The sequence below is a fragment of the Nannospalax galili genome, unplaced genomic scaffold (genome assembly GCF_000622305.1).
Source record: "Nannospalax galili isolate Female #2095 unplaced genomic scaffold, S.galili_v1.0 scaffold1146, whole genome shotgun sequence".
Classification (NCBI taxonomy): Eukaryota; Metazoa; Chordata; class Mammalia; order Rodentia; family Spalacidae; genus Nannospalax; species Nannospalax galili.
In genome coordinates, this window is record NW_008355380.1 from 1040869 (window position 1) to 1062673 (window position 21805).

At 50.9% G+C, this 21805-nt stretch overlaps 1 protein-coding gene across 1 annotated transcript in view; it reads right to left on the reverse strand.

The window, feature by feature from the left end:
- Positions 1-2557: 2557 nt before the first annotated feature.
- The window catches only part of Slc6a3 (solute carrier family 6 member 3), a 45936-nt gene continuing 26688 nt past the window's right edge, over positions 2558-21805 (reverse strand). Inside the window, exons 7-15 of the mRNA XM_008852513.2 lie at positions 19840-19943; positions 18291-18415; positions 16035-16147; positions 14827-14955; positions 14234-14333; positions 12185-12285; positions 10763-10930; positions 9459-9530; positions 2558-4011 (exon numbers count right to left, since the gene is read on the reverse strand). Of these exons, the coding sequence (XP_008850735.1) occupies positions 3988-4011; positions 9459-9530; positions 10763-10930; positions 12185-12285; positions 14234-14333; positions 14827-14955; positions 16035-16147; positions 18291-18415; positions 19840-19943 (936 nt within the window). The 3' untranslated portion in view covers positions 2558-3987. The remainder of the gene's footprint in view (positions 4012-9458; positions 9531-10762; positions 10931-12184; positions 12286-14233; positions 14334-14826; positions 14956-16034; positions 16148-18290; positions 18416-19839; positions 19944-21805) is intronic.

Consider the following 21805-nt stretch of genomic DNA (forward strand, 5'->3'; position numbering starts at 1 on the left):
GGCTGGCTTAGCTTGGAAGCATGGAGGAAATGATTCCTCTGTGTTGACCCTCCTCTTTGTAGACTGGACACTAGCTCAGGTCCGTCTGGTGGGGTCTCCACGGCCTCCTTGATCAAGAGGACAGGTGAATCACCACAGTTACAGGACATTTTGAGAGATGTTCATAGTCCCCTGGAACTTAGTTGACCTAGGAGGGAAAAGAGCAAAAACTGTCCCCTATGTCCCTTTATACTACACCAAATTAGTATAGGCCTCAAAATATTGCTGTTAAACATCCAAGAAGATTAGTTCCACCAGTCTGGTACTTTTAATTACCATGTGCCAAGTATGTAGAGCTTGGGAAAAGACCAAACACTCTCAGATAAACCTTGCCTAAACATATGTTACATTCTTTGATCTGGTTGTATGTATAATTTGTCAGTAGGTTGTTGAGCTAATGTGGTTCCCTCTGGTTTTCTAAAACTAGCTAGGCATTATTTATCTCTCACATTGTCTAACCCTTCCACCATGGTGTCTCCATTTAAGGTGCCCCCATTTTTCCTATTTCTCTCTTAATAATACCCTTCTCCTATGGTCCCACCTCTCTTGACCATCTTCTTTCCCTTTATCCCCTAGGTTCCTTGTATAACGTTCCCTCCCCCCTCCCTTAAACTAACCCAATTTTCATCCATCTCTCCCTTATTAAGGCCTGTTTCCTACTGTTCTTCTCTTTCAGGTTCTTTCTTTTCCCTGTTTTTTTTGTTTTTTTTTTCTGAGTCTGTGTTACTTCACTTAGTATAACAGTTTCTAGTTCCATCCATTTACCTGAAAATTTCATGATTTCATCTTTCTTTACTGTTGAGTAAAACTCCATCGTATAAATGAACCACATTTTCATTATCCACTCGTCAGTTGAGGGACACTTAGGTTGCTTCCATGTCTTAGCTGTTGTGAAAGAGCAGCAACAATCATGGATGTACAAGTGTCTCTGCAATAGGATGAGCTCTTTGGGTATATGCCAAGGAGTGGTATAACTGGGTCAAATGGTAGGTTCATTTGTAGTTTTTAAGAGTTCTCCACACTGTTTTCCATAGGGGTTGAACAAGTTTTCAGCCCCACCAGCAGTGGATGAGTGTTCCCCTTTCCCCACATCCTCTCCAACATTTGGTATCATTTGTTCTCTTGATCTTAGCCAGTCTGACTGGGGTGAGATGAAATCTTAAAGTTAAACCTTTTCTCTTAATAAGACTGTTCTCTCAGATTGTAACAGTCATGAAGGATAACTAACTCAGCATACACTCATGACTTTTTTCCAATTTTCCCATTGACCTATAATTTTATTGATTTGTAAGAACTCTTTACATTTTCAGGATATACACCCCCACCACTTCCTGCTTGTCCCCTGAATCATGTCTTGCAGTGAGCACCAAGCATATCTCTGGCCCCTGATGTTTGTACACCTCCTCCTAGGTTTGGTTTCCTGTAGAGTTTGGGAGGGTAGCTGATGTTTCCAGGGGCCTGAAGTGGTAGCTTCTTCAGTCCTGGGGCATTATCTGAGTGGGATGCCCTGTGTTCTCTCAAGGTGCTGTTCACAGCACTTAACCACTTAGCCCTCATGCCCTCTTCTCCCCTGTGCAGGGGGGTGTGATGCGTCGAAGGCTAGAGGCTGGGAAGGGGTAATGCCAAATGGCTACAGCCCTGTGTGACCTGAGACACAGGCATTGGCTAGTGCACAGCCCCCTGAGCTAGCCCAGCTGCCCAGATGGCTGCAGAGTGATGGCTTGCACTAGAGGCAGGAGGCTTCACTTGGAGCTGCTGTCCCCAGCTTTCTGGAGCTCACAGGCTCTTGCTCAACATATGGGTCTGGGGTCAAGGTGGATTTTCTGATGGTCCCTGAGTGGGTAGAGGCCTGAAGGAGATGAGATTGTTCTTTTGGGAGTTGGTAGTGGTTATCACTTGGGGGGGTGCCTGTTCTACCAGGGGCTATACCTGGAGGGACTGCTGTACTGTCAGCATGGTGTTGGTAACCAGATGACCTGTCACAGGTCACACTAAGGATGTTGCACTTAGCCAAGCACAAGGAAGGCCATAGAGGATTCCTCTGGGTGTGGCTGGGTCTCCCAGCGTCAGAAGAGTCCCTTCAGTCACAGCGTAGCCAAGAGACCACCCCTGGAAGGGAATCCTGGGCTGGAAGTGGTAGTGTTCAGGCCTTGGGGCCCAATGGGGAGCCCGTAGGACACTGCTAGGAGGAGGAGGGCTGGAGGAAGGGATAGGTGCACAACAGGCTCCACCTGAAAACAGGTGAATGCTTCATTCATCACAGGGGGACAGATCTGAAGCCGGGCACCCAAGGCACCAGTGGGCAGCTCCAAGCTGGCTCTAGACTTGAGAGAGGTGGGTATGGAGATGAATGGAGAGATGTGGAGTTCTGTGGGGGCCAGGCTGAAGGATACTGGGGTGAAGGAGGTCTCCCTGTGGGGGTTGGACCTGTCCCCTCCCCCTGTGTGGGCAGATGAGCTGGCCACTGTGCACAACAACAGCCAAGAGGAACGTGGCAACACAGCTGGACTTGTTTCCAACACAGATTTATTGTTCATAAGGACCCACACAAGTACTGACTATGGACAGAGAACGGATGCTGACAACAGCTGGATTTTTACACGGAGTCACTCCTCAGAGAGGAGTCGGCGGACCTGGCCCTCCTGAGTCAAACTGCAAACAGTCTTGAAGCCAACAGACCTGCATTCCCATCTGGCAGCACATTCCAGTGCCTGGTGCCAAAGTCACTTCAGAGGACAGGACGCCTGAGACTAACTCTTACAGACATGTGACACCATCTTTGTGGGGCACAGGCCAGGTCAGAGTCCATGTACATCAGTTTAAGGGCGAATCACAACATCCAATCTTCCCTGCAGGGTCTGAAGCCAGTGCTCCGTGGGAAGGCGGTTCTTCCCATACATGGGATTGCTAATCCTCTTCTAAACAAAAACTGGAATGTCAGCAACAGATTTGAACAAACTCAGCTTCAGAGAATTAGTTTTGATTTACAAATAAATATGATTTTTAAAAAGCTATTCCTTAACATGGAAAATGTTCCTATTGATGTGATGGTGGCTTGAGAGAAATAAAACCTGGGAGTGGGGATTGTTCCCCAAAGCTTAGAGATCTGGACCAAGCAGGATTTGGTCTTCAGGCTGCCTTGACACCTACGCAGAGTAGGCGTCCTTAAGGCAGCAACACGCTGGCTTGAGGAGCACACTTTCTCTGTGGCCTGGAAGTCTACAGTGTGGTGACCACAGGCTGACCAGGCCTCCCAGGGGCCAGGAGTAGGAAGTTTCCCAAACTCGTCCCATGGCGTCCATTTCTCTCAGCTATAAAGAAAAAAAAATCCTGGTCATGTGCACCAGGTCCCCCGTCCTCTGTGGCTCAGAACAGACCCTGTGTTCAAAGTGTGTGAACAGGATGCCTGGGTCATGGTGTCTGCTCAGAGCCAAGCACCAGGAAAGGACTTGACATGTATTAACAGTTTCTCTTACCTTCTACACAACAAACAAAATATCATACTGGGCACTGTAAATGTGAGCAAAAGAAACAATCTGGGCAGCTACTGTGAGCATAAGGATTCTTGCACAGTGTATGTACAGGTACCAAAGACCCTCCCCTATAGAGCAGGGTACAGCAAGATCTGCGCCCCCAGTATGGCCACAGAGGGGGCAGGTGCCAGCCTCTTAAGAGACAGAATGGCAGCCAGGCATTCTCCACCCAGTGGGGATGGGGACAGGCTCGACCTCACCATGCAGAGCTGTGTGTTCTTATAGCCACACACGCACACACACAGAGAGGCCTCTCCATGGTATGAATCGAATGTGAAAGGTTGAAGCCTATGTTTTAATTTTTTCCACATAGCAGATGGGAAGGGTGGAAGCGGCCCTTCCTGGATGCTTGGGTTTCCTTCTGCACGTTCCCAGCTGTGGTGAAATGTCCGCCTGGTCACCGTCTCCTTCCACTTTACACCAGTAGCCAGTGGCGCAGCTGGAAAGAAAACAGCACTTATTCAGATGTGAAGAAGCTGACTTGAGGACTGAGCTCATGGGTAGTAACCCTCTGCTGTGCTGAGGGTTGCATCAACAGGTGACAGCCACTCCTCCAGGGCGCTAATGGATGCCACTCCTGAGGGGCGCCAAGGGCCAGTAACCTGGTGTAAACCTCCAAGTGCTGCATCACTTAATTAAGAAGAGACCTGGAAACTGCAGTGACTCACACCTGCAATCTCAGCACTCAGGAGGCTGAGGCAGGAGGATGGCTGTGATTTTGGGGCCAGTCTGAAGTGTACAGGGCCTGGGGCAGTCTGTGAGGCCAGCACTGGCCCTGGGCAGGTATGGCCTGGAGACTGGGAAAGAAGCAGAAACCTGGGTGGGGACCCACACAGGAGGGCCAGCAGCCATTCCGTCCAAGCACAGCAGCTCTGAGAGACAGCTCCATCCCTTCCATTCTTGTCAATGAAGCAGAAGGTGAACGTTCATTGGAGAGAGGAAGCCTCAGGGTGACTCTCGGATCTCACAGACTGGGAACCCGGGGCAGGAGCCTACTCTGAGCACGGATCAGAACTGAACTGCAGAGCCCAGAGCTGAGGACCCGAGATGCTACAGCGTCACAGCACAGCACAGGCACAGGCCACAGAAAAAGTGACATGTGTGACTTCAGCAACCTGAGTTTCACCACACTGAACAAGGCTCAAGTGCAGCAGTTAGAGGAGATGATATGACCGGGAGCCAGGCAGGGTCTGTGGCTAAACTGTAGGCAGTTACCATAATGGAATTACCACTGGGCAGTCAAGATGGGCGGACCAGAGCCACAGACAAAGGTATTTCTGCTCAAAGGAGAATACTAGGACTAAACATACTCTACCATCTGAAATAGTCCCCAAATAAACACCACAGATACCCCTGGGGTTTACAAGACACTGGACCTCAGATGGCTGTGGTTAGTAAATCCCAAAGGGAGAAGGAATGTGGGAAATGTCCAGCCACCTAGCCTGCTGGAATTCCATGTAGGGGTGGGATTCCAAGGGATTCCCCGGGCTGTAGGGAACCCACATAGCTGAAGCCTCCAGGACAGAGCAGCAGCGAGGTACTGCATGGATGCAGGGACCGTCTGCATAGTTGAACTGATTCCTGAACAGCATATTTGACACCCAGGGGAGCCTGGTTTTGGGTCTAGGGAACTGGCTTTGAGGTACCTGAAGGGTTAGAAAATCCTCCTGAAGGGTTAGAAAATCCTCCCTGTGTTTCAGCAGGGAGACAGCCAGTCCTAGAATTAATGCTCTTAGGACTCACCCAACAGATTTTCAAAAGCAGACTCCAAAAGCTCCAAAAATATTTAAAGAGATTTAAAAATATGAGAGATATAGGGGGCTGGGGAGTGGCTGCATTGGTAAAGTGCCTGCCTTGTAGGCATGAGGACCTGAGTTTGATCCTGGAACCCATGTAAAGATGGCAGGCGTGGTGGTGTGTGCTTGTGAGCCAAGTGCTGGGGAAGAAGAGACAGGCCGGGACTCACTGACTGGCCCAGCCTACTTGGTGAGCTTCAGGTTAATGAGAAAGGAAATTTCAAAGGAAATGAATGGTGTTTCTGAAAATGATACTCAAGGTTGTTCTCTGGATTCCACATGCACACACACATATACATACATATCTGTAACACACAAACATGCACACACATACACATTAAAAATACCCAAGATACATAGGTGCTGGAGAGGTGACTCAGAGGTTACGAGCACTGGCAGAGGTTACGAGCAGAGGACTGGAGTTCAGTTTCTGGCACCCACACGGCAGCTAACAACTGCCCATACCTCCAGTTCCAGGGGATCCAAAGCCTCTTCTGATCTCCGCTGCCCTCTCTTGACCTCCACTGGGCATTGTACAATATGGGTACACTTACATACATGCAGGCAATACACTCATATGCATAAAATAAAAATAATAAATAAAATTTAAAAATATCCAAAATATAATATAGAAAAGTCACGCATCTGGGCTATGATTAAACCTCACCAGACACAAAAACCAAAGCAAATCAGCCCTAGTGAGTGAGGCTGGTCATCTGACACCAACCTAGACTGATACAAAGGTTAAAATCTCAGGGACCCTAACTCCGTGGAGAGAGAGTAGGTCTTATGATCTCTAGACAGGCTGACTGGACTCCAGTGGGTGAATGTGCACCAAAGGACATCTGGGTACAAATGCTTGACAGGATAGCATTTAACGTGTATGGCGGAACACATGAGGTCGGGGTGGGGGAGGGTTGGAGCGGCACGGATGGGGAAGTGGGTCTAAATTTGATTAAGAACTGTTGTATGAAATGTACAAAAGTTCAATAAATTTTTTTAAAGTTAAGAGGAGACACAGAAATTATTTAAAAAAAGACCCAAATAAACCCCAGAAGAAGAAAGTTCAACAGGCAAAAGGGTAAATAAGCTGCATGAGCTAACAGAAGATTAGACACCCCAGAAAAAAACGTTAGTGAACCAAAAAATGAATGAGGGAATAAACAGAGGCAAAGGAAGCCCTCAAGGATCCAGTCAGCACAGGAGCCTTACAACAGAAAGCACCCAAGGGACACTGAGCAAAACAGAGGGTTTGGGGAGAGCAGACCATGTGGACCAGTGATCAGAAGTGCTGTGCAACTCTGTGCCCCCAACGTCCAAATTTAAAAACATCCAAGTGAAGATAAGAGATTTGAAGGACCTGGGCAGATGCCCTGGAGCCCAGAGGGATGGCAAACGAGGATTAGAAAGTGCAGCTGCAAAGGGCCCAGAACAGTCAGTATGTGACTCGGATCCTGGGCAGATGATATGATGTCTCTAGAGGATACTCCAAAGGGAAACCCACACCCATGGGTGTGCAGCGCCAGCTGCAAAGCAAACCTGGAAGGCCCAGAGAGGGAGGACAGACTCCTCCATGGAGTGGCGGGGTAAACTCCTGCATCATCATGGCATGGACTGCAGTGGGCAGAGGACTGATGACATCCTGCTGCTTAGGACTAGGAGGTGAGGTGCTTTCAGAGATGGTTACGGGCACATGGAAAGGGGGAGCTTCCTGGAAGAACTCTTTAAGGGATTGTCTCAAGGAGTTTTTGAAACCCAGAAAATTATCCTGGAGGGAAAGCACATCTGTCAGAGTGTAAAGTTATGAACATCAAACACATTTGAACCCACATTTACACAAAGTAATAGCACACGAAATCTGCTGGCAACAGTGTCTAACGTGGGCTGAGATGACATAAGGCTGGAGGATGGCTCAGTGGTTAGGAGTGCCTACTGCTCTTGCAGGGGATCTGAGTTTGATTCCAAGCACCTTACAACCACCTGTAACTCTGGCTCCTGAGGGATCAGACTTTTCTGGCCTTAGCAGGCACCTGCACTCATGTACACACACACACACACACACACACACACACACACACACACGCACAATAAAAAATAAAAATAAAAGAGACAAATGTGGAACATTGGAAAACATCTCAGTAACTAGTAGGAAGGAGATTTAAGTCCTTGCGATTAATATTCATGAGAAGAGTTGAGATATTACCTTTAGACTTTGAGGAAAGTATCTGTCAACCTCAAGGATAATTATTAAAATAATTAAATACCCATACCTGACACTAATATCAGGTTTAGATACCTGTGGCTAGACAGGTCACAGGCCATAGGAGAGAGCCTACTTCTATTATTCTGCAAAATGGACATGCCGTTAAACCAACTCCTAATGACTTATTGTCATACTCAGGGATTAGTGCGTCTCAGCTCTCACCAGAGAAGCTTCCTATGCAGCAGATGGTGATTAACACAGAGACCCACAACTGGCCAATGTGAAGACACTAAGAGACTGCAGATGGCTTATCCCTGAACAGGACACCTATCAAACCTCTGCCTCCCAAGGCTCAGGGATCATTGCAGATGAGGGGGTGGAAAGACTGTAAGAGCCAGAGGTGGTGAATGACCACAAGGAAAGAGTTTTCCAGACAGCAGGACAGTTACTCATATGAACTCACAGTAATGGTGACAGCATGCACAAGTCCCATGCAAGCTCAAGTCAGACAAAGTGGGGAGGAGAAACTCCGACCCTAACTGAGGAACTATTGACAACTGATAGCCACGGTGTGTGTGTGTGTGTCCATGTGTGCGTGCTCATGTGTGCATGTGCGTGTGTGTGCACGTGTGCATGCTCATGTGTGCGTGTGCACACGCATGTATGCATGCTCGTGTGTGCGTGTGCATCTGCGTGTGTGCGCACGTGTGCATGTGTGCGTGCTCATGTGTGCGTGTGCGTGCTCATGTGTGTGTGTGTGTGTGTATTTTAAAGGGTGTGGCACTGGGTGGGTTAACCAGGCTCCAGTGGACAATAGGCCTACATGGAAAGGCATTTGGGGATGCAAATTTGACTCAACAGACCTTAAGAAATATATATGTTAGAGTATGTGACATTAGGTAGGGGTTGTTATGGGGGTGCAGATAAAGGAGGGGGGTCTAAATATGATATGATAAATATGTATATATTTCTCAAAAACTCAGTAAAAACATCAGAAACAAGAAAACGAATGAAATAATGTAGGTCCTGTAAGTGAATCAGGATAAGCAGAACAAAAAACAAATAAAAAGATCAATCAACAAAAAGGCAACACAGGTCAAAATAAACACAAAAAAGGACAGAATTAAAGGGTGGGTGGGAAGATGAAGTGAGTCACACCTAACAAATATGAGCAGATTTATCTGCCTGGCCAGACTGTCAGAGCGAAACTTGAGGTGTATGCTAGGTCTGCAAACACCACCCGAGTCTTAGGGCCACTGCATCAGTGGAAGGAAGTGTTCTAGGTAAAAGCCAAAGATTCTGCACGCAGCTAAATTCACTGCAGACGAAGGGACTTTCAGAGCAAAGACGGTTGTTAGGGGGAGGAGTGGGCTCTCACCTACGTACGCACGCTCAGGCACGTCACCTGAATATATAGACAAGTGCTCCGCCCCCAGGAGAGAGGGAAAATGAACGTTGCCAGGCTCTAGCAGGACCCCGTTATCTCACTGGAGCCTCCCAGCCTTCCTGCTTCCCCTACGGACATCTGACCAGGTGTGGCTCCATCCTCACCCCGTCGGGCTTCCCTCCCTTTGGGGGCCCTGACTGGCTCCAGGCCTTCATGAGCCCACTCCTCATCTGCTCCAGCCCAGGCCCTCTCTGCTCCCTGAGCTGCTCCAGACCCTGTCAGTGTCACCCCGCTGCTCATCCCCCTGGTCCTCTTATGCCTGCTGGCTAGCTACAACCTAGGGCTTCTGAGTGGCCCTAGCTGGCACCAAAGATGTGCTGCTGTGTCAAAAAACTTTCTGGGCTTCTGGAGCCGTTGGGTCACAGCAGCCATGGGGTGAGGACACCATTCAGGTCTCTCTGAATCCCCTCCCCAAAGGCTGAGCAGGATGTCAGACTCACCGTGAACTGGCGTACCTCCCCTCTGTCCACTAGCTGGCGGTCTTTCTCAGGTGTGATGGCGTAGGCCAGTTTCTAAGAGAGAATGGGGGTGTTTGTGTGGCACTGTGCCCTGGCTGGCACAGAGCCGCAGGCATCTGCTGTGATGCACGGACTCCTCTCAGTGGAGTCAGGCTCAGGAGCACAGCCTGAGATCTTTAAAGGCCAATGACTGTCTGATGCACTGGGAGCAGTGATGGCCGAGGTCTTTGTCCCTTAGTGGGTGCGCGCAGCTCCCTCAGAACCTGTCACTCACCCCTGTAGGGAGTGTTCACCTCTTTCTACCACCCTGATATCATCAGGCCCAGAAAAACTGCCCATCAAGAGTTGGACTTCAGGACCCAAGACTGTCTGGCTCTCAGACCCTGTCCCACATGGGATATATCTTGTCCATGGGTATACAATCCATCTGATGCGTGTCTCAGGGATTGCAGTTTTAGCTGCAGTTGGTGCGGAGTAGATGGAGGGAGATCAAGGCTGGCTGTTACATCGTTACAAGCCCAGCACTAAACTGACCCTCCTCCCCCGACTTTTAGACACTTAGAGACATCAGATCTCCCCAGAGGAACTGCCCAACCATCTTTTCTTCCCCAGGTAGGACTTAGGCAGGTCATCAAGTGACCATGGAAAATGCCATCAGCTTTGTCTGGGCTGTGGCAGCTTGGTAGTGGGTTGTGCCTTGGTCTCACAATCTGCTGTGTGTTCCAGATCCAGTCTAGCCTGACTGCCGGAGGGACCACTGAATGCCAGCCTGTGTGATGAGGGACTCGCTACAGTGTCCGATACCGAGGGACACTGTGTGGTTCCAAGGTGGACTCCTTGTACCGCACAGGTCCAGCAATGGGCTTTACCTGCTCAGCCAGGACAGCTGTTGCCAGGAACCCTTGGAACCGAAGTGCAGTGTGATCTCTGGAATGCTCATGGGTGAGGACCATTCCAATCAGGGAGGACCAGGAAGTCAAACAGGACATGTGACATAGACGGGCATGCACACAGACACATGGGTGCACAGGGATCACACAGAGACATTGGCACCCAGATGCACACACAGACAAATGGAAATGTACAGTCAGACGTGATATGTACACACGCGGATATATAGACACACATGCACATATATACACACACGGACACATGCACGACCCTCTTTTCTGCTGTGCCAGCCCACCACTTACTCCATTACAGTCCCACTTCCAGCCTCCTTCTGGCTGAGGTGGTCCAGGACAACACCTGAACTTCCAGAGTGAGGAACCCATGAAAATACCCACCTCTCGGAAGGACCCTGGCAGGCTGCAGAACTTGTAGGTGGCATAGATGGGTACCATGGCCATAGAGGATGTGGCGATGATCCAGCCCAGTGCATTGGCCCAGTCTGGGAAGATGTAGTCTCCGTAGTGTGGGGGCCTGAAGGTCACAATGCTGACCACAACCACAAACTGAAACAAATGGGCACAGCGGTCAGACAGCTCTAGTCAGTGAGCGAAAGGATGGGGCAGAAAATTAGCAAGCAATTCTGCAGAGTCCCCCAGTCTCACAGGGTCTACAGGTGCAGACCCCACCAGGCTACCTGACCCTGGTCCAACCAAAGCAACAGCCTCCTGAGACAAAAGTGGTGTACCGACAAGACAGCTCCTGTCTGCACTGCACACCAGCACATGCACTGTATGCTTCTACATCATAGCTGCACGTGTACAGGAGCCGCACTTTGTACCTGCACATGAGTTTTGTACTGACAGTGTACTGCATACCTATACGTGTGTTGTGTGCCCGGGCAAAACAGCCCTTGTCAGACACAAGAGGCTCCAGGGGGTGTGACTAAGATGCATTTGGTGAAAATTCTTATGTATTATGTATTTTTCTCCAGGTCAGCAAAGCTAAATGTCCAAACAGGCCATTTGGGAAAGCACACGCGGGCACACATATCTCATGCCTGTTGTTCAGTTCTGACCAGTGACACATTTTTTAGAAAAGTGTTATATCTGCCAAAGCCACAAGCCTACATGTAAGTTGATTTTAATCTGGTCAACGTGCTTGGGGGTGTGTCAGAGTGACCTACTGTAGATGATCACTGCAAGGTGCACCGTCTCCTTGTGGCCAGACAGCAGCAGCGTGTGCCCGAGGACAACTGGCCCAACGACTTATAGAAACACCAGATAACGTGGTAACAACTTGTTTTAGCCAGAGTCATCACAGGGAATGGGCTCTAAGATTAGACTCAAAATTGCATAAAGTAACAGAATCCTTGAGATTTGGTCAAGTTGGGCAAAGAAAGAACCGTGTAGGAGTTTATAGGTTGTGTCTGACATTCTGTGAAGCACACGTAGAATGAAGCGCCAAGAGTTAGTCATGTCTCCTAAAATAAAGGGCAGCTCTTGGTGTTGGGGGAGAGGGGCCTTGCCATGGTCAGGAAGGAGAGACTGCTCCTGTCAGGGGTAAGAGGTCAGGGCTGAGGGGTTCCTAGGCAGGAGTCCACTGGACATCGATACGGGCTGTGTTCTACTCAGGACTGCTCAGTGGGTGCAAGAGTTTCCCAGAGGCTGCAGAGAGAGGCTTGTGCAGCCGCACACACCAACTGGATCCAAGTCACAGCTAACAGCTGCATGAGCGGGTGGGCTCTCTGGCAGCCTTTCCAACCCCTTGGTGATCTAAAAATATTGGGATGGTAGAAGTGTCAGACCCAGGGTCCTTACCAGGAGGAAGCAGGGACTGACCAGCTTCCAGCACAGTCTCCAGTACAAGTTGGGTCGCTGCCCAGTCATCTGCTTGATGTCATCACTGAACTGCTGGACACCTGAGGGGGAAGCAATGGCTACTGGGCCGGTCATGACATTGGACATACATAAGTTCCTCTTGACACCAGGGGCCCCACCCCTCGGACTCCACAGCCCTGAATCCACCCAGCCATGTGCTGATGGGCCCTAATGAAGCTCCAGGGAGGCCTGTGATCTGCAGGTTAAGCTGAGGGCCCAGAGATACTCACTGCCCACCCTGCCTCAGCTCCCAAACCCAGGTCCTAGAGTGTCCCTTCCTCCCCTGCAAGTAGTAATTGTCTAGTTTTAAAACACAGCACATACAGCATAAACTTACTATTTGATTCTTTTGAGGCTGGACAATCTTCCATCTCCAGACCTTTCTCATCCTCCCCAAATGAAACTGTCCCCATTTAACCCCAACCCTCACCCCAAATCCTTAGCATGCCACTTCATCTCTGTTTCTCGGGACCTGGCTCCTCTAAGGATCACACGTAGGTGGCATCACCCATTTGGGGATTGGGTCACTTCAGGTAGCATATCCCTGATGTCCATCCATGTTGGAGCATGTCAGAATCTCTTCACTTTTAAGGCTGAACACTGAATACACATGTAATCATTTTTAATGAAAGGCTCTTACTAGACATCTAATAACTGGCATTTTCTCCCAGCAGTGTGCTTTAGAAACATGCTTCTTTCAGCAATATTACCTAGCTCTTTCAGGAAACGGTGAGGAAGTTTTAAAATATATTATTTTTTAATTTCAGCTTTTCCAACTTATTTATTTTATGTGTATGAGTGTTTGGTATGCTTGTCTATAAGTGCACCATGTGTATGCAATGCCTGCACAGTTCAAAAGAGGGTGTTGGATCCCCTGGAACTGGAGTTACCGAAAGTTGTTCATTGCCATGTGGGTGCTGGGAACTGAACCCGGGTCCTCAAGAGCAGCCAGTGCTCTTAATTGCTGAGCCACCTCTGTAGCCCCAGGGGAAAAAATTTTTTTGAGACAGGGTCTCACTATGCAGCCTAGCTGGCCTGGAACTAGCTATGTAGATCAGTCTGGCCTCAAACTCAGGGAGATTCACCTGCCTCTGCCTCCCAGGTGCTGGGATTAAAGCATGTACGACCCTGCCTGGCTGGTAAGGAGATCTTGGCAGCGGTTCCCTCACTCATTTCTGGCCTCTGATCCAAGGGGCTGCAGTCACACTTTGGAAACTCTGCAGGTCTCATGATCTCATCAGATAGAGTCCCTCCTCAGAGCTCTGCTCATGTCTCAGGCCATCATCAGAACGCAGCCATGGCGAGATAGCCGGGGGGAGGGGATGGGACGTGGTGAAACCCATGCAAGTCCATGAGACTCCTGGGGCCCTGGAGCTCAGCATCTCTTGGCCAGGTCCTGGGAGGCTTGTCATCAGCTTTGGACACCCAGGGACACTTGACACATGAATGACTGATGGGTGTGTCATCAAAGGCAGACCCATGGTTCTAACTTATGGGCAAGCAACCCCCTTCAGGGGTACCATCTGGAGGGCACATGCGGGATGCACCTTTGGGAGGTGGTCATGGTCTGACTTCCTCCCACAGCCTGAGAGCATTATCTGATTGCGGTCCCTACAAGAAACACGTGGGGCCAGCCTCTGACTGAATGGAGCTTGAACTATCCTGTGCTCGTTAGAAGGGTCCTGGCTTGCTGGCTGGGGTACTCCTTTCTGCCAGCAGTTGTGAAGGGCCCAGCGACCCAATACGCCACACTCTTCTACACGGCACAGCCTCTCCGAGCATCTCTGACCATAACATGGCTTTCTGACTGTCCCCTCTGATTCAGCAGACAGGACCTGGCCACGACCCCTGAGATACCAAGGCAACTGTGACTCAGGCTCCTGTAGCTGAAATGCCTCTTTCCAAAGTGGCTTTGCCAGAAAGTAGGCCATAAGATGCCACCCTGGCTGACACTGATGCCGCGGCACTGTTCTGCCCACTAAGACTTACCGTAGAACCAGGCCACCCCGATGGCTTCGATGAGTACGCCAAAGAGGATGGATGTGCCAGCTGCGAAGTGGTCCAGCAGCGTGAAGACATAGATGCCCCCCTGGAACAGAGGGAGTCCTTGCTGCACTTGGGGATGGCTCCCACATCTCCCCCCACCAAAGTGCTATAACCTGGCCTACAGAAGGTAGACCTATTCTACTTAACCCTGTAAAATTTGATTTGAGCCATGGATTTGCACGTAGCTTCTTAGGGTCACACCAATTATGATAAAAACAGAAACCACTTCTCTGCTCTCCTTTCTGGGGTGATGAGAGACGGAAGCACTCAAATGCCAAGCTTGGCAGAGTCTCCCGTGCAGGGGAAGTGTGCTGACCCCACAGACAGGCCTCAGTCACCTTCCAGCCTCGCCCCATCCCCAGGAAGGCAGCTTCCTGTACACTGCCCAGGTGCTGAATTCTCTCCTGGGCCCGATTCCAGACCTGCAGCTGCTCTGCCTGTGACTATGTAGAAGTAGAGTTACTTGAGGGAGGAGGGGACGCTTCTCAGACTGCTGGGTACTAGGGCTGACAGGACAGGAGCAGGCAACTACATACATTGGTGACACAGAACAGAGACAGCAGGAAGGTGGCCAGGACGATGCCGAGTGTGAAGAGCTCTCTGTGCCGGTGGAGCAGCTGGAACTCGTCGATGAGCCCGGTGATCACAGACTCCATGCCTCCCATCTGCAGGACACAGAGTGTGGCAATTGGCACTACCTGCCTAGGGCATGAGTTCTCATTTGGTAGGTGTAAACCCAAGGTGGGTGCATGGGAGGGATTGTGCAGCAGCCTAGGGGCAGGGTGAGGAAAGGACCGGAGCTGAGGACTTCCTGCTGACACAGCCCTCAGAAAGAGGCCCCGAAAGACAGCTACAGTCACCCTGAAGTCGTTCAGCCCATGAAATGCGAAGTGACTGAGACAGTTACCCTCTGACTTACAATACTGATGAGGTGAGCTCATGATAAAAGCAAAATGTCCCTCCCCCAAGCACAGCCCTGGGATGTAGCTGGCCGGGCACTGGCCATGTCTCCAAGTTGCATCATAGGACTGTGCTAGCCAGGCAGGTTTTGTGGCCTATAAGGGGCAAAATCAGAGACCGCTGGGCCACCCAGTTGCATGGAAGATGAGGGGGTGTGGTGTGTGACCTATATTCCTGGGGAGAGGGCTTCTCCGTTCAGACTTTCCTGGAAGCTTACAAGCCCTGAACCCCAGTCAGGGTGGGCAAATGGCGTGGGGTTTTGCCAATCCCGGTATCAGTGGATGGTCCCAAGCAGCCGTCAGGGCAGAAAGAGCCTGAGACAGCACAGAAGTCCTGGCCTCCTTGAGATGGAACACTTGAGGACAGCATGCAGAGTGTTCAGGGTCAAGCTCAGGCTACGGCCAGCCTCAATTCCTCATGAGGGAGTTCTGGGGTCAGGAAAACCCGCAGTTACACACTTCATGGCCAGTGGCTCTGTCATTCTGAGTTTTGGCTACTGAGGCTGTGTTCAGCGTATGTTCAAATCCCAGGGTTCCCGGAGTCAGGCACCCCGACACTGGGGTGGGAAGGAAAACAGTAAGTTACAGTTCAGTCGTTGACTACCCAGGCCCAGAGAGGGTCTCCAGTGGTTATGGGCATCTTGATCCACATGTGTGAACTTTGTGCTAGGCATGTGAAGTTTGGGGGGCTGTTCGAGGCCACGCCTGGCACCACAGGGGCAGTGTCCCTCAAGAGCGGGCCAGCGAGCGCATGCTGCGGAGACTTGGGGGTGCACGTTACTCACAGCACTGTCGATGCCCAGAGTGAGCAGCATGAGGAAAAAGACAGCGGCCCAGACCGAGGAGAGCGGGAGTGTGGCGATTGCCTCAGGGTAGATGATGAAGATCAGCCCTGGACCTGCGGGCAGAAGCCTCATCACGGCCAAGCTCAGTCCTCGCTCCCCTCCCCCAACTCAACCCCACCTCGAGCTCTTCTTCACTGCCGCAAGTTTGCCCCTTGCTCCCCGACTTGCTGCTGCCAAGTTTGCTGCCCCACCCCCTCACGAAGCCCCTCGGCCTAGTCAGTGCCAGCAGTGACCAGATCGCTCTCCCCACTGTTCTCCCTCAGTTCTCCTCAAGGGTCCTCCCTCTGGGGAATTCAGCTACCACCTGGCCAGGAGCCTAGACGACATGCCCAGAGCAGAGGGTTCCTGCTTACCCAGTCTGCACCTTTGTTCCCAAATCATGTCCATGTGGGGTAGGAGAATCAAATCAAACCAGGGAGCAGAGACAGGGACAGATCAGCAGGTGCCCCGTCTCAGCTAACCCAGATGACATTTCCAGTTAGTTTTCTAGCAGAGATCATGTCATACATGCATGCACCACATGGATGAACATACTTCAAACACACAAAATGCAGGCACACACAAACTCTCACAGGAATATACATGGGCACAGTCATATCCACATGCTCAGACACACCACAATCATTCAGGAACACAGAGCAAGGAGGAACACATACATATACACACCAATACACACCTCACACTGTTTGGAAGCTGGGTTTTACATGCAGCAGTGCATTATGGGTGTGCTCCCAGCACTTTGGAAAACGAGACTCTTTCCTTTCCTCTGAGGTTACTGCATGTGTGGGTGCTCTGGACATGCAATGCACCATGCAACGTCACCCCCAAGTGAACTTTTCATAAATGAGTGTGGCTCATGTCACCCACCAACCCTGCATCAGGGAAGCCTAGGCACTGAGTTGAGCATCCATCCACTGAGGCCCTAAGGAGTTCAGAAGGGCAGAGCACCCCAGTGATCCCCATAGGACTTGCAGCAAGAAACACCTGTAGCCGTAAGCCACCATGACCTGGTTCCCAGCTGGTGGTACACTGAGAGGCAGCTGGGTCACTGGTGGGTCAGTTCAACTGAATGAGTTATTTGGAGGTGGGGCCAGTTGGAGGAAGTAGATCACTGTGGGTGTGTCCTCGGGCCCTCCTCCCCCTGACTTCCCAGCTGCCGTGAGGTGACTTGATCCACTTGTCTCTACCAGGAGGTCCTGCCTTGTCACATGACCTATGTTATAGGACCAGGGAATCCTGGGCTCAGATATCTGGAATTGAGTCAAAATATATCTTTCTTTCTTTAAATTGATTTCTTTTGTATTTTATTACAGTGATGGAAGGCCGACTCACATACTAAGTTGCTTAGTAAGTGGCAGTTGCAAAGCAAGGTCGCCCTATGTGCCCGCCTGTCCATATAGGGCTGTTTCCCTTGCTCTGCTGTCTTCCTGGAGGCCCTCACCAAGCATACACTGATGGTTATAGCCATGTCCTTGGACCTCTGTGAGCTAAATTAACCTTTTTTCTTTACAAAGTTACCCAGTGTCAGAAAATGGACTAGAGTACTGCATCACCTCTGCACAGAGCCCTCCACCCTCCTGACTCTCGGACACAGCTTCCAGGTGTGGGGAGATGCTCAGTGTCTAGAAGTCGGGTGAATGAGATGGTGGGGGAGACCAGGTGCCAAAGACTCAGGGAGTCTCTGATTATACCCAAATCTCACCTGGGCCCGCCATGGTCTCTGGACACTTACTAGGAAATATTGATTGCTGAGACTTCATTTTGGCAAGCTACTACTATGTATGATTGGAACAGCTCATTCCTCCCCTCCCCTGAGCTGTGCATACTCCATTATGGTATGAAGCCCCAGGAGGTCCAAGTTGACAATGTCTGACAGTGTCCCCCCAGACCTTGGTCCTGTAGCCCAGGCAGTGTCTTCAGGAACAGGCTGAGGGGCCAGGGTGTTGGCCGAACCACCTGGTTGCACTTAGGCCTTTGGGCTTCCACTTCCAGTGACCAGGCAGACCCAGCACATAAGGCAGGGAGGAGCCTTGGGCTTGGGGATAGGGCCGGTCAATGGCATTTGGATACAGGCTGGCCATGGTTGCCCGCACCCAAGTCAGCAGCTCTACAGACCAACATGCTTCAGCCCTGGCCAAGCCCCTCTGATTTTTTTCCACAGGAGACAGGGTGAGGTGTGGCAGAGTGGGGGCTCACCATCTGTGGCCACGTCTCCGATGGGTACATTGTGCTTCTGTGCCATGTACCCCAGGAAGGAGAAGACGACAAAGCCAGAGGAGAAGCTCGTCAGGGAGTTGATAGAGGTGGTGATGATTGCATCTCTGTGGGAATAAGACAGACTGTCTTGGCATCGGCTGAGCTGTGACCCTGGGAATGCTAGCCACTATTCAACACCTAGGGAAGGGGTGGGCAGGCTCGGAGGGATAGCTTCCTAGAGGAGCGCTGTCAAGCCAGCAGCTGGAAGAACCTATCTGGGACCTTCTGGCTCCTGGGTACCATCAGGGCTCAGGGTGGTACATGCTGGGCCACCATGGCACTGGGCCACCTTTCAGGAGCTACTGAGCATTGGTCCTGAAACCTGGGTACGCACAGGCCTAGAGGTTTGGGAAACAGTCTGAGTGTTTTTCATGCAGGCCTGGGGGCTCTGGTGAGGCTGCTTTGGGGACCCCGTGCTGGACACAGATAATCCAGGTTAGAGGCAAGCCTGGGGTCAGCGGGGAGGGTCTGAGGTCTCACAACACCTAACTGTGGAGTGCATGCTCAGGTGCACACATGGGCTCCAGGCAGGGCCTGCCTCAGGACTGCAGACCACTGCCACCCTCCTCTTGATCATCTTCAACGCGCCCACCCTCCATTTGACCTCCCTTCACCATGTGACCTCCCTCAGTGCTTTAGCTCCATTTTGCTATGTGCCTCTGCATTTTGGGGTGCCTTTGCTTCTCAAGATGTAAAATACAAGTCCATGAAGTTCAGAGAGGGTGGGACCCAAGTCAACCATTATTATTTTTTAGGATTTGGGATCCAGCATTTAACTGCAGGTGACTCAGGACTTCCAGAGATGCAGGTGGCACAGGCTGAGCTGCTCAGAGCCTGGGGCATCCTTCCAGGCCCAGGCTCCCCCAATCCAGGCCATGAGGGGCACAGTCAGGTGTCCTGAGGGAAGGTCTTGGGTGAAACTGGACCCTGAGCCAAGGGGAAGAGGCCCATGGGGGCTGGGGAGAGGGAGGAGAGAGGAGGAAGGAACACAGAGAGTAGGGGTTTCTCTACAAAGAAGGCTAACCTGCCACCCTGTCCTGGGGATCTGGCTTCACATCCACCCTAAGAAGCCTACTCCAGGAGGTGGCACACATTTCCACACTTTCCTTAAAATAAGAAGCAAGATTTTGTTGGAAGCTGCTGTGTGACCAAGCATGGTGGTTCACACGTGCAATCCCAGAACTTGAGAAGCAGGAGGAAGATCACGAGTTTGGTGCCAGTCTAAGCTACACAGTGAGTTTCAGGACAACCTGGGCTATGGAATGAAACTCTAGCTCTAAAATCAAAAGTTAAAAACCAAGCAAACAAACAAAAAACAGAAAGAAATGAATGAAAAGAAAGAAAGAAAGAAAGGAAAAAGAAGTTGTGTGGCTCAGAGGTATTGAGATTTCCTTCCAGGGACACATCATTCCAAAAGTCAGAGTCCAGGAGCAGCTGTGCTGACTGGAGGTTTCAGACCATTTCCCAGCAGTGGGAGTTCGGGACTTACCTGTAGCAGTTGTTGGTGAACTTATTGTAACTGGAGAAGGCAATCAGCACCCCAAACCCAACACCAAGGGAGAAGCACACCTGGGTGGCAGCATCTATCCACACCTGTCACAACCAGAGATGGGAGGGCATGAGACAGGAGATTAGAGATGATTGTGAGACATGAGTTCCACCCAAGGGGAGGTAGGAGCTGTCACCAGGCAATCATCCAAACGACAGCACAGGCTTCCCACGTGCCCTCCATGTCTGCCTTTGGTGAAATGGCATGACCCTGTGAGGTTCCAACAAGCAGGATGTGCCTTCTCAGTGGTGGGAGGCAACCCTTGTTTCAGGAAACAAACCTTCCCATATCCCCAGCCTGAAGAAGCGTGGCAGAGGAGGCATCAACTTGTGGTTTCCTGGGGAACGTGGACAGAGCCCTGGGCCACCTTAGGCCAGACACAGGTGTCTGGCAGACAGCAGGCCCATTGTTCTGAATGTGAAAGGGAAGATGTGAGGGCCAGTAGTCATACCAAAATGATAGTCAGCCACAAACTGCTTGGTTTGGGCCATGATAAGACCATTCAGGAAGCCAGGCTGCCTCACCCCTGTGTAGCCTCATGGAAAGGCTAACGAGGAGGCACTGAAGCCCTTTCCAGGGGTCTGGCCAGCCTACCTCATGAAGCATTTGGGGGCTAGACAGTCCTATGAGCTGTCCTTGAGTGTCCATGCAGTCCAGGGTGTGCCTAGGAGTATCAGACAAGCCAGGTGGCTGCTTGAGTTTATGGAGTAAGGGAGTTGGTGCTGCTGAGGAGATTGGAGCCTTGGGCTGTGGGAGCCAGGGCTGCAAGGAAGGTCACATCTCTGTCCTTTGGAGAGCATGGTCAGAGCTTCAGGGCCATCCCAGTGCTGGGGACTGACTGTGTGTTTGAAGACAGCTGGTCAGCTAGCAGTTTATGGCTGCAGAAATGACTAGTGTCTCAGCACAGTGGAGAGGCCAAGTCCAGAGTGGTCAGCCAGGTGGGCAGTAAGCAAATGGGATCCTGCTCCGCTGTCCTGTGTGGTCCGTATACCAGTAATCAGCCAGCTCACCTGCCCACGTGGCTGCAGATTCAGATAGTAGCACTGTCACCCAGTTTAAGTCCACCCCAGAGTGCTGTGTGTGCCACTTACTTGGCCCTCAGCTAGCACCTTGCCCTGGTCACTGTCACAACCCTGCTCAGTGCCTCCCTGGGCTCCACTCAGTGCCTGGCTGACCCTTCTCAGTGTACTTCTCACAGCACTGCACCAGGAACAGCTTCCTTTCATTTGTTCTTGACTTATCCTTCCTGTCTATTTATTCTGTCACATATTAGCAATCATCTATTAGCAATCAAATCTATCAATATCTATCCATTCATCATCTACCTATTAGCTACCTATAATCCACCCACCCACCCATCCATCCATCCATCCATCCATCCATCCATCCATCCATCCATCCATCCATCCATCCATCCATCCATCCATCCATCCATCCATCCATCCATCCATCCATCCATCCACCCATCCACCCACCCACCCATTGATCCATCCATCCTTCCATCCACCCACCCACCCATTGATCCATCTATCCATCCATCCATCCCTCCCTCCCTCCCTCCATCCACCCATCTGTCCATCCGTGCATCTCTCCTTCCATTCATCCATCCATCCATCCATCCATCCTTCTATCTATCCATCCATCCATCAACCCATCCACCTATCTGTCCATCCAGCCAGCCATTTATTCATCCATCCACCCATCCAGCCTTCCATCCATCCATCCCTCCATCCATCCATCAATCCACCCATCCTTCCTTCCATCTATCCACCCATCCATCCATCCACCCATCCACCTATCTAACAATCCATCCATCCATCCACCCATCTATCCATCTATCCACCCACCCACCCATCCACCTATCCATCCATCCATCCATCCATCCATCCATCCACCCACCCACCCA